The sequence below is a fragment of the Falco rusticolus genome, chromosome 2, assembly GCF_015220075.1.
Source record: "Falco rusticolus isolate bFalRus1 chromosome 2, bFalRus1.pri, whole genome shotgun sequence".
NCBI lineage: Eukaryota > Metazoa > Chordata > Aves > Falconiformes > Falconidae > Falco > Falco rusticolus.
The window spans coordinates 74,222,860-74,235,912 of record NC_051188.1 but is presented as its reverse complement, the minus strand read 5'-3'; the positions used below and the strand labels follow the sequence as shown (position 1 = coordinate 74,235,912).

At 42.0% G+C, this 13,053-nt stretch overlaps 1 protein-coding gene across 1 annotated transcript in view; it reads left to right on the top strand.

Moving 5' to 3' along the window:
* DHRSX (dehydrogenase/reductase X-linked) overlaps positions 1 to 13,053 on the top strand; it is a 167,926-nt gene that overhangs the window by 108,431 nt on the left and 46,442 nt on the right. Inside the window, exon 5 of the mRNA XM_037376342.1 lies at positions 12,123 to 12,330. Coding sequence (XP_037232239.1) covers positions 12,123 to 12,330 — 208 coding nt within the window. The remainder of the gene's footprint in view (positions 1 to 12,122; positions 12,331 to 13,053) is intronic.

The window sequence follows — 13,053 nt, the reverse complement described above, 5'->3', positions numbered from 1 at the left end:
GTCTCAGTGTATGCATCTAGAATAGTAGGTTTCTTAGTATCACCTAGTACTTTCTTATTTCTTATAGATCTTGAAGCTGTGGTATTCTTGATATGATGAGATATTTTTATTTTCTAGCATATAGGGAAGAGCCTGTGGGCCAGGAATCTGAACAATGCATTTGTGAGCAGTCATATGCTTTTGAGTCTGACCCAAAGTCTGTTTGGGCTAATGGAAAGTCTCCATTAGGTTTTGGAAATCAGACTTCGCGTGGGTCCCATGACTTCTGCTGCATCAGACCATCAGCAACCTAATAAGAATTTTCTGCTCTATCTTCATAGAACCAAGTGTTTTATTGTCAAGGACTGTACCCTTTTATTACATTTACTGTAAAAATGCCAAGAACTGTTACATGGCATTTTTGCACACTATGTTAGTATTATTTAATTACTTTAAATCAAAATCTTTTAAATTGATTTATATAATCATGTCTATGCATTAGTGATCATTCCACATCTTATCTCAATGAATATGTATCCTGTATGTATGTGAAATCATATGATATTTGTTTTGGGCTTGTGTGAACTTATCAAAAAGTCAAACATTTCAGGATGAGTTGAGGAAAGTTCTAACGTTATACAATAGTACAAACTATGAAATTAACATTGAAATATTATTAAAGACAGATGATTTGGCATGAATTACTGTACTAGGTAAATAATCAATGTCTGACCCAAGATTGTTATGAAATCCAGCAGTTTTCTGGGTCACTGGTGATTTTTTTAAAAAATGTATCTCCATCACTTTCTCTCCATCACTTGCCTAGCTCAAGGATGCAGCTGGAAATTAAATTAAACTAAAATCCTCAGTTTCACGTATTCTTCTAGAGTTAGGTGCCTAGGTCCCACAAAAATTCGGTAAGGTTTACGTATCCAATGAATTCAGACACTTTAAGAAGTCTTATGTGAACATATAGGGCATTCAAAATGGAGATTAGGGGACTACAGTCACCTCCTCTTTTTTTGTTATAGCTGATTTTAGCATATACATTTAACTTTCTAATTTCTAATTTAAAAGGAAAAATTTGGTTGAATGCACGCATTATTTCAGCTGACAAATAAAGGCCTGTTGTTCCATTGCTATGCTTTCTGCATCGGTAATGTGCATGCTCAGCTCTTGGCTTTTGAAATAAACAAAACATATTAAAGATGCAAATAGAGTATTACATAAACATTTTTTTTTAAATATAATGCTAGTGCTAAAAAGAAAAATGCTATGACACAGAAAAAAAAATTCTCTGTGTGTGGGGGGGTGGGTGGGTAGTATGCTACATAGATGAACTATGAGCCACAGAAAGATGGATGCAGTACAGGCAGTTTAGAAAACTTAATCTGACAGAAGGTCAGAAGAATATGTCTTCTAGTCCACTAACTAGCAATTGGCTGCCAAGTTTTTTGTTTTATTTTTGAAAAGAACTGTGTCTTTGTACAGCTGAAAAGCATTTAGCAAATTACAGCATGTACACTAGTGTAATTATTTTATACTTTCATTAAAATGGTATTGCTGTAAAGGCACATTAGAAAATCTACTATCTTCCTGTGGTTGCAAAAGGGACAGGTAGTAAAACACTTCATAAAATTCCACAAGCAGTAGTCACTGTTCCATGCCAGAGAGTCACTGACTCAGTCATTTTCTCTGTGCTTTAGTAATGCTTATCAGCACCTTGTAATGTTTTTACTTATACATTGTTTACAGTACTTAATGATGTTAAAACCAAAAGAGCTAACACCAAAATCACATCTTTGATGATAACAGAATACCTATGGATACCAAACAAGCACAAGTTCGCAATGGAACACCAACTTCCTTCTCTGTTGCAGTACATTGAGTGGTTTATGATTTGGGCTACAGGTTAGGAAAGGAGGGGCAAAAAATGACAAGGACATTTAGTATATCCTTTGGCATGCACACACACACACACAGAAAAAGAAATTTCAGGATATTATTAGCCTGTTGTAGACAGATTACAGTTAATATATTTCAGGTTGAAGCCTATGTAAGCCAATTTAAAATCAATATTTCTGAACTGCTGGCTTATTCAGATGTTCATATTTTGTATGTCGTGGATCATCTGAGAAACCTTATTCTTTTGAGAGAATGAAGTCTCTGTAAGCTTTCCTCTTTAGTTTTTAGGGCACAATAAAAGCTGTGTCAGTAGGTAGGTATATGAAATACATGCATTTCTTTGTGTTACCTACACACAGTCCAGCCATGTGCAGTCCAACCATAACCCTTCGCAGGGAGCCATTTGCATAGTCCCATGGATGCAGTCATGGTTGATCACATATTAGATTATTCTTGTGTTTGATTATTTGCAGGCTGAGATCTTCAGAAGTGAGAGATTTGAGGGGTGGGAACGAGTGGATATATCAAATACAAACAATTTCATAGGCAGTTGCCTATTCACAGGCATGATTGATTACTTAGGTTTAACAATAGTTACAATATCATAGTGGGATCTAAGAAAAGATCCTGTCTCACTGGATTAGGTAAGAGCCAGCTCCCCTCCCTGCAGCAGCTGCAGGCTACACAGACTCTTAAGATGAAAAGGAGAGAAACCCCAGATAAGTGGAAATTCACTGGAGAAGGCCTTGAGGGAAAGTTAGTGAGGAGGATTGCTGTTGGCTCCAGTGGAATTTGGATTTCATCAAAAATAATGCTTCTCCTCCAGCCACGCATGAAGGCTGTGGTGAACTCAGGATCTGATATCTCATATGAATCTTGTTCCAGTGTCTTGCTTGCAGCATCATGTTTCATCCTTATCCTTCCTTGAAAACAAAGTAGATCAGTATGTAAGCAAAGCTGAAATTTAAATGGTATAGAAGAACAGGGAGAAAAAGAGGGAGGACAAGCAGAAGAGCAAGTGACCCTTTACCCATATGCATGGGTAATAAATGGATGATAAATACTAGATATCATGGGAGAGCTGAGCCTTTTGGAGATGTTTCGTGCTGGAAAAGGTAATTTGAGGTGGTGCAGGAGATTGTCTTAAAATGAATATTCCTTGGAGGACAGAAAACTAGAAGATTCAGAAGGACACTAACACGTAGCATTAATGTGTTCTAAAACGAGAAGATACTCTCAGAGCCATATTTTTTGAAGACTAGTGCTGCATACTCAGATTTTTCAGAAGAGGTCATCTTTATAAGAGATGGAAAGTATGGGGATGATGGCTGATCACACACTGCTCTTCACAGGTGTTATATGCCTTGGGTGCTGGAAGTAACTTGTCTGGGCACATGAGTCGGAGCACCATGATACTGCTGATGGTATCCAACCTAGCTTGTTCAGAGGAACCGAGGTTGTGCAATGCCAGCATCTAGCTAGCACCCAGACTTTTGTCAGCGCTCATCAGCTAGAGCTTTTATTGTACTTCAATAGCATTGTTGTCTGCCAGAATATGTATCCTATATAAAGATATAAAATTTCTTGTGATAGGTTTATTTTTTGTTAGAAGAACTAATAAGTTAAAAGAGTGACTTTAGGCTACATCTGACTTTCAAACTGTAAGAATTTCATTCATGAAAATCCTGACTTTTCTTTGATACTATCTTTGTCTTTCTGATTATTTCCAAAGCTTTTTCTCTGTCTGTGATATCAAATGCTTTGTGAAAAGGGAAATATCTCAAGCTCCACATGCTGCAGGTTCTTGACCCATTTGCTTTTATGTCCTGAATGTGAATGTTTTATCAGTGGAAGACAGATAGAAAATTCAGCTGATGGATTAGGAAACCCAACCAGTTCTACTTAAGTGTGTGGAACATTTGCCAGTGGCTTTTTTGAGAGGCTGGAGTGAGCCATGTTTTATTCTTACCTAATCCTTTCATACCTTTTAGGTAAAAATACTTTCTATACAAATTGCAAAACAAGGTATTTTACTTCTAAGAGAGCTTCCTATTGAGTTTGAAAGCTGTGACTGACTTTCCTATTTTCTGATTGTGAGTGGGATAACTCACCATTGTGCCAACTCAAACAAACAGCTACTGAGCATGGTTTTGGGAAACGAAGCTTTTTTTTTTTTTCCAGCCAGACCCAATTATGAATGCTCTGACTTATTTTAGTGTAAAAACAAAACCTCAGTTATGGATTGTATATTCTTTTTTTAACCAACACATTTTCCAAGGAACTAGCTTGTGCTTTCTGTGTTTGCTATGTAGCAGTGTGACACTGAATCAGAAAATTAGTCTGTTCTTAAGGCGATATTGCAGCCTGTTCAGTCTTCTGTTCAACCTGTGAAGATTTGGTTGTTCTCACAGTCCTTGAATGTGGATTGTCTGTATTTTTTTCATTTTTTTTCTTCTTTTTTTCTTCATCTACTGATGAACTAAGAGCTTGTCTTTGCTGGAAATATGCACCGCTTTATCTTCTTTTGCATAGCTAATACAGTCCACTTCTCCCTTGTGGGCATTATAGGTGGGTCTGGGAGCACTAGCAGTAGACATTACTCAATTTTCAGTTCCTCACTAGTTAGCCAAACTTTTAATGTTCGGGCTAAGAGTTTCTTTGCCAAGTATTTGCCTTAGGCTAATTTATTTGTATTTGGTTTTTTGTAATTCCAGATGAAAGAGTTTATCTGTTTCCAACAATGATAAGAAAAACATCTTAGGGTTTCTTTAATTGAAAAAATGATGGCAAGTTTCTATAAGAAAATCTCTGGTGTTATCATGGTTTGGAATGGGGACTGGAATGCCGGCAAGATACTGGCTTTTTGTCAGAGGCGGTTGCATCTTTTGCCACCCATGGAATATTCCCATGATGGGTCAAGTCAGAAGCCTGTAAGCATTGCAGTTTCAAAGGCAACTTTTACTTTTTTATTGCTAAAGATTTTGCCTGTACCAAGCATGTCCTGAGTCAAGACTGAGCAGGTCTTTCTGCTGGAATCACAGTGCTGAGCTGTGGTGTGAAGTACTGTGTGCTGGCATATGCACTGTCACTGAGGCTCACACCAGCATCCTGTCTGCTCCCTGTGGCTGCCTCTGAGCTGTGGCTCACATCAGGCTCCTTCTGGTCTTTCCACTGTCCAGACTAGGGGCCTGGGTCCTCCGTGATCTGTGTGACAAGTTTCTGTGCCATGAAAAGCAGACTATGGGGTTGGGAGAGGTGGATGGCAGGTGATGGGTGCCTAGCTTCTACCTTGACATAGAGTTGGAAAATGACTGTGGAGCTGGGACATGTTTTCAGCACACTTACAACCTAAATGTCTCGCCAGACATGGGTGGTGAGCTGATGTAGCTGGTGACCTCAGTTGGCCAGTGACCACATCTCTCTGGAAGTGCTGGCCCTTGTGTTTTTAGGCACAATGACAAAACCTGTAGTGTGGAATGGGAAGAAGTCTGGTATGAATGGAGATGGGACAAGACCGTAACCCCCAAGAGAGGTATATCTATACAAGAAACCTGGCTGTGGAGAACTGAAATAGAAGAGAGGCAGTTAAGGCTGGGCTTTTATAAGGGAGAGAAAGCAGAAGATGGAGCTGATGGTGGAGAACAGGACTGTCTGGTGGGAATCATTAGGATGGTGGAAAACTTGATGGCTATACATTTGAGTTTGCTGGCTGAAAGACTTTTAAATGGAATCAAACTATGAATGTAGCGTATGTTCTTGTTCAATATCAGGGAATTCAGAAGAGGGCAAGTATGGGAGGAGGGAGCTGGGGTGGGTAGTGAGGATGAAGAGGGTCATTAGATATGTCTGAACTGCAGGAGAGGTCTGAGTCAGAGTTTACAAGTGCTTAGACACCTTATTTTTCATGAGGATTGCATCCTTTTCTCAAGGACTACAGTCTCTTCTGTGCACAAACTGATTGAGCCCTTCCTTGCAGTGAGGGAGTTCTTGACTGATCTCTTTTTTGTGAGTTTACTGATGTTTAACAGTGATGCAAATTATCCCTCCTGGTGGGGACGTGATTGGAACCTCTCTCTTCTGTTTGGCTGCCAAGTTTGAAATAACTTGTAAAAATTAATTCTCAGCTATCCCTGTGTCACAACTGGTTGACACTGAAGAGGGAATGGGCAAGCTGGTGGGAGCCTTAGAGACATGGATCATGGCCCCATAAGGAAACCAGCTTCAGGAGCGAGCAAAGGGCGAGCCAGACGTGTGACTGGCAGATGCCTGCAGGATGCAGGGTGAGATCTGTGAGATACAGACACAAAGGAACTAGAGTGGCTGGGTAAGAAAATAAGGCAGAACAAACTGTTCGAAGGGAAGGAGAGAGGCAGATGAAGCTGATATGCCTGTCTGGGGCTGAGCCTCTCCCCTCTTTCCCGTGCACATGCTGTTCCTTGATAAGATCAGCGCTGGGTCACCGGCTGCTGGGTGTAAGGCAGGGAGGGGAGCGCAGCCCAGCGCTTTGGCTGCGGAGCAGCATGGTGCCCTCAGCTTCAGCAGGGCTCTGCGTTTTGGCCTGCACAGGGAGCTGGGGGAGTTGTCAGAAAGCCAGCATGTGAAAAGAGCAATGGGTGATGCAGAGCCCCTTGCAAGGGAACGGGGAGGCAGGAGCTAGTGGGAACTTGCTCAGTGCTGGAGCAGAAGCTCAGGCAGACTCCTGTGGAGGAGTTGTTCTGCAAAGAGGCAAGAGAGACCAAACCCTCTGGAGATGGGTCTCTTCTACAGCCTAAGGCTGAGTCCTGGTGCTGCCCTGCTCTTTATCAAACCTGTTTCCGTGGTGGCCAGTCGCCTCCAGGGAAGGTCCATTCAGAGGACACTGACCTGCCACTGATACCAGACAGGCTGACAGCAGATGTCATTGCATCTCCCCAAGGGTCAAATGCATTGGTGTGGACTTTACGTGTCATCGAGGTGTCATCATTACGCCATGGGGTAAAATTCCTTCAGTTTCCTCTCAGACTGCATTAGAAACCTGCATATACATATATACAGAGCTGCAGAAGGTACTAGGCAGTGCAAGAGCCTGAACTCCCTCTGGGGAGACAGAAAATAAGACCGTAGCATTGGAGAGCCATACTAAGCTTCATTTGTGGTTTTGTGCTTTTCTTCTTAACTGTTTGGATTTTTGCCTTTTCAGCTTTTATATACTGTTAATCTAGCTTCTGTGCGTCATCCTGTCTTGAGTCAGAACACTTTACTGGGATACCAGTAGGTGCAGCATACCAGTAGCACTGGGCTCTGGGATGCGTATGTAGCTCAGCAAGCAGTGTTTTGCAGCAGTGCTGTAAATTCACCTCTCCGCAGCCCAGACAAGGCATATCTGTAAAAAGCAGTTACGTGGACACAGTTGTGTCTCCAGTAGGCATTTCTGGGGACAATTCTAATAAGGCATTGCACCTTCTCATTGCTCACTAGCCAGGGGAGATGCACAGGACAGGCATATTCTGGGGCAGCATAGCCCAACTGAATGAAGTGGAACAAGCAATCTATTATAGGCAGCCTAGCCAGGGGATGCTGCTATACAGTTATAGAGATGTTCACTCCGCTGTAGCTGTCTCTATTCAGAAGAGAAGTGGGCTCTACTATTTTATACATAGATGGATCCACCCATAGATCTTTTGGTGTATAGGTGTGCAGAGCAGAGTGATTTTGACACTCTGTTAAGTAACTCATGCGATGGAAAACACTGCTAAATGAACCAGCTATGCCAACCAGTACAAAGCCTATATGGAGAAAAGAATTACTGTCTCTATTAATTTTTCCCGGAACTTTTTTGGTACACTATGTGTCTCTTCCTTGTGAATAGCAAGAATTGGGTGAATGTGATTATATAGGTTCATCTACTGCTGTGAAGGTGTTACATGTAAGTGTACGTGGCTGACATTTTGTGTCTGCCCAGTCTTTGGGTTGCTGGGGATAAAAGGACCTGCATGTGGGGGCACTGCCTCCGAACCCTCTTCCGTGAGCCTGGCTGGGAAGGATGACATTTTGTTCTGCATGTGAAAAAGAGATTTAAAATCTTTCTTTTGTAGTGAGTTTGAGAGAACTACCTTTAAAACCCTCCAAGTAGCTCATGGTATATAAAGTCAGATGAGTGAAATACTTGTGTTTTTCAAACTCTTAAAACATATTTTGTAATGGAGCTGAAAGATGTCTTTGCAGGGGGAGGTACAGGAATTACAGCAATGTTTACCATGATCTGCAGTACAAGCAGGCATGGTACAAATTCTCCTATGTTATACAATAAAAATATGGTATGCCTGGCCTATAATATTTACAACTGTCACAAACTTTTTGGTAATGCTGTGTGCAGTATCAGATCCATTATGCTCTTAAAATTACATAAGACTAATTCATTAATGGATCCCAAACCAAGAGTTTCTTTACAAACTTTTCTAGAAAATCATAATAAATGACTGTTTACAAAGACAGTTCTCTTGAGGTGTATTCATTCTTTGAGGGAAAAATATGACTACTGACTAGTCATAAAAGTAAAAAAGGATATATTTTTTTATTCTTAATAGCTGATGTGTATAATTTGAAGGTATTAACAATAAATGCGTAACTGCAGCACACTGGAACATATTCATCTATCTGTAAAAAGAACAGTTGTTCAGCATAGTTATGCAGCAAAATATTTTCCTTATTCTATTTCTGCTCTTGAAAATCACACATTGATGTTCCGTTTAGACAGTTTTCTGCATGCATACTGTCAGTCTTTTGCCTGAATATTCCAATAACAGCTAATGCAACTTACTTATTAATTTGTTTCCTAATGCCATGCTGGTATCAGTGACATTTTTTAAAAATAAACCTTCTGGAAACAATCTAGCTAAATCAGAGGGAAAAAAGTGTAAGAAAGTTGTATCAGAACTGAGGTGTTTGACATTAATGCTCTGTGTCCTGCCACTCCAAATTTCACATGCACTCCAAAAAAACTGAGGAAGCTTACTACTGATAATTAAAATCATAAAGATGCGGAGTTGTATAGATTCCAACATCATTCTTAGTTTACAATGAAGAGGTAAGGTAAAAAAAAAACAACCTAAACAAACAAACCCCAAAAGGCATTTTTAAATGTTTCAGTAGTATTGGGTTAATGGAAAGAATTAAAAATAGAAGCAGCTTTTGTTCTTTGAGTTACTTTGGGGCCCTTGAGTAAAGCTGGTGATGTTTCTGGACAAAAGAAAATCAATAGCATGCCACTTTTAGTATCTACTGAATGTTAGGTAGTTAATAATTTAAAAAAGAGAGCTTGCTGCTATGCTTACAAGGTTTTCCCTTTTGTTAGAGAAGCAGCCAGGTTCAGTTGCCTGTCGGGTATTCCTTTGCATGCTCGCTCTCAGTGAGTTAAAATGCTTCTCCTCAAATAAGAGAAACTGCCCTCAGATTACAGGGCAAATTTTTTTGATAGCCTTGTTATGAACTGCCTCAAAGATGAGAGCCTTAAAAAAAAAAGTCTTTCAAAGGTGTTTTGGATTAATATTATTTGACCAGTTCTTGAAGACAAAAAGGAAATTGTAGTAGCAACAAATGCAAGCAGAAGCAATTGTGTCTGCTCAAAGGCTTTACCACAGTTTCTCAGAGGAAGCTCCTGAAGAATGAGCAAAATAATTTTCAGGAACGTCTGTCTTAACAATTGTGCAGTGTATGAGTGAAAATTTTTCCCATCTCCTGACCTGAGCCCGGATCTGTTTTTTGCTTCCAGGACATGCAGCACAGATGGTGGAGACTAATTGGGGTGGAGGGCAACACCTCTATGTGCTCCTTAAATCCCATGCCTCTCCAGAGGTCAAGGGGGCAGTTGTAGCACAGGCATCCTTGGGGCTGATGTGAGCAGTGACAGCCTCCCTGGGCTTACCTGCTGGTCATGATGCAAAGTTGAATGGCTTTAGCAGCCATCTACCGCACTTCTCTCCAGAGAAATTCCTCCATCCTGCCATCTGACTTAGCTAACAGAAGTGTGTGTGTGAATGGAGGGGTCCTATAGTGAGATCTGCAGCAGCCCTGGCAGATGCAGAAGCAGCAGTTGGGGTTCACATCAGCTTTGCTGTGCCAGGGCTGCTGCTTTATGTGGTTGCCTTCTCTTGGGCTTGCATTTTACCAGTGTTGCTGCAAATAGACCTCTTCAAAACTGCTTCCTCCTGCCTTTTTCACATGTCAGAGCTGTGGAGGGCAGGACATGGCCTCAGAAAGATGCAGATCATTTCCTTGTATCAGCCCTGGTGCTCAGAGGTGCAGCAATCTGCATCCCATCTGCCCTCCAACACCTCGTGCTAATCTCTCACTGCTAAAACTTGCACTGTAGCAAGCTGAGAGTTGGTCTGGGAGACTGGGTTTTTTTGTCCTTCCTGCCCTTTCCTTCTTCCCAGGAAAACAAGAAAAGGTTTCAGCAGGGCTTGTCTCATGTTTATGTCTGTCCATGACCTTCATACCAGCACTGAGACCCAGGCACTGCTCTGAATGTCATTTATATGCCAATGTGCAAACTACAGAGGAAGTGGAAATCTGTTTCCAGCTGCGAGCAGCTGCATCGCACATCAGAGTAAGTGCTGCTGAGGAAGGAGAATACAATGGGACACCAGACCATACACCCTCTAATTTGTGTCTTCCCATTGTTAAAGCTGAGATTTGACGTGCAGAGAAACCACACCCAGCAGCTGGGTTTTCCTGTCATTCTGAGGGATCTGGGATAGTGGCTGTAGGGACAGAAACACCAATCAGAGCTTTTGTAGAGCCCCATCTGGTAATTTATGTTGTGTTTCTTTCATCATACCATCAGAAAGCATCTCTCCTGTTCAGTCTTAACTTTTTGGTAGGCAGGTATGCTGTGCTACACCCAAACCTTTTGTTTGCTCTGTCATCTTCTCGTCTCTTTCCCCCATGCTGCTTCTCCAGTTGCTCCATTAAGTAGTAGGCAGCCATAAGTGAACCACTATGGGTGCTGGCCATGCTAAAAAGATCCTGAAAATGCCTCGTCTTCAGTCCAAGCAGCAGTAACAAAGCAGGACTGTCAGGTGGCGGGACCCCCCAGAGAAGGAGTGGTGTAGATGTGTGGCATGTGCAATTTAAAATGGTCATTTAATATGCCATCATTGGACTGACATCAAGAAATGAGATGTTAAAGACTTTAGTGGACATGTGAAGTAGCACAAGGAACAAGCTGACATTCTCTCATGTCTGTGAGCAGAGGTGGCCTTTCTACTGTATCATATTCATGGGTTGTAGAGGGAAGATGAATGGCCTGCAACATTATTCTCCGTGAACCACATCCATCTACATTTAAATTACAAAGGTGAGGTCCACTTGTACAATAAATACATTTTAATAAAATAAGAATAATTTACAACAGGCAATTCCACGTTATAATTGAGAGGGATAGCTATCCCCCACACAGCCTCAGTACACAATATAATTTATGCATGAGCTCAGGATTCTCTGCAAGATGCTGAAATCAATGCTAACATTGCATGTTAGGGATGTGGATACTTATTTTAGGCAATGAGTTTGAAAATTGTGGTTTGTAGAAATGTATGCAAAAATATTGCCAAAATAAGCATTCAAAAACTCATTTCAAGATGCAGCTGCTTGTAAGCACGGTAATTAAGATATATTGGGTAAATTTACTACATCTTTTCTCAACCACACCAGTGAGATAGAAGTTGCAGATTTCAGAGGAAGACTCAACAGATCTTTAAACTCCAGCCAGGACTCAGCAGAAAGCCGTCTGGGAGAGCAGGTCTGCTGCTCAGCCTGGTCTTGTCTTCGTTGCTCTGAGCTCTTTGATGGAGGGAATGTTGTTGGGATCACCCAGCTCCCACCTATTGTAGATGGATTAACTATTATTGTGGATCTGCAGCATTGCATTCTGGCATGCCAGCAATGGGTTAACTCAACTTTTAATGTCTTCAAAACACTTTTCACAAATGAAGTCATTTATCCCCACAGTCCTGCAGGGAAGGAGGGAGGGAGGGAGTCAGTCTACCTGTTTTCTGGATAAAGGAACTGAAGTGGGGGTTTTGACATTTTTCTCTGCAGGAATCAATCAGTGTCTGCTTTACACTTCAGATGCCATCACCAATCACTCATTGCTCTACATGCCATGTTTACACTCTGCAGCAGGAGATCCATGCTCATTCTAGCTTGCTGCTTCTCTGAAATAAATCAACAGGCTTTACCTCTACTTTCTCCTCTAGCTGGGGTGATGCTGGTCCCTGAAAGGAAGACGGAGGATGGGTTTGAGGAGCACTTCGGCTTGAACTACTTGGGACACTTCCTGTTGACTAACCTCCTCTTGGACACGCTGAAGCAATCAGGAACGCACAGTCACAATGCTAGGATCATCACTGTCTCATCAGCCACCCATTACGTAGCCAAATTGCACCTGAGCGACTTACAAAGCAGGTACTGATCTGTTTTTTGGTATTGACTGATCTGTAGTAAGGGTGTGCAGATTAAACTCCAAGAGAATTGTTACTGAATACTGAATGTGCGGGTTTTTTTGTTGCCTTTTTTTTTAAATGCTGATTCTCAAGCCATTGCTTAATATCTTTCAGGCTTGAACAAAGCTTGCAGCCTTCAGTCAAAGATACAAATAATTTATAAGCTTGTGCACCAAGTCTTTTATTCTGAACCATGAAAGCCTCGCTTTCCTTTCTGATGCTTTTACTGCAGTGATGGTTGTGGTGGAGAGCCTGGATTCAGTAACTGGGATGTTTTAAAGTGGCTTGGGTGAACGCTAATAGGCCTTTTCCTCAAGTGAATGCATGTGTAGAGGCCCTCGCCCAGCCCTCAGATGGGTGCAAAGGGATGCCTATGGCTGCAAGCTCCCTGCCCGCTGGGCATGGGGCTCCTGACTTTGCTCTGGGAGGACAACTAGCCCCACCTGCCCAGCTGCCTCACAGCTTTGCCCAGCCCACACGCTGCCTGCCGCTCCTTCCTCCCTGGCAGCTCTGCCCACTGGCCTGCAGCTCCTGGCACAATGTCCTCCCTTCCCTCCATCTCTGGCCTCTCCCTTGTCCTGCGCTACTTCTGTTGTCCCAGTCCCCCACCTTCTCCAGCTTCCCTCACCTGCCTCCCAGCGCTGGGCAGCATCATGCCCCCTGTCCCTGTGGTGCTTGCCCTCTC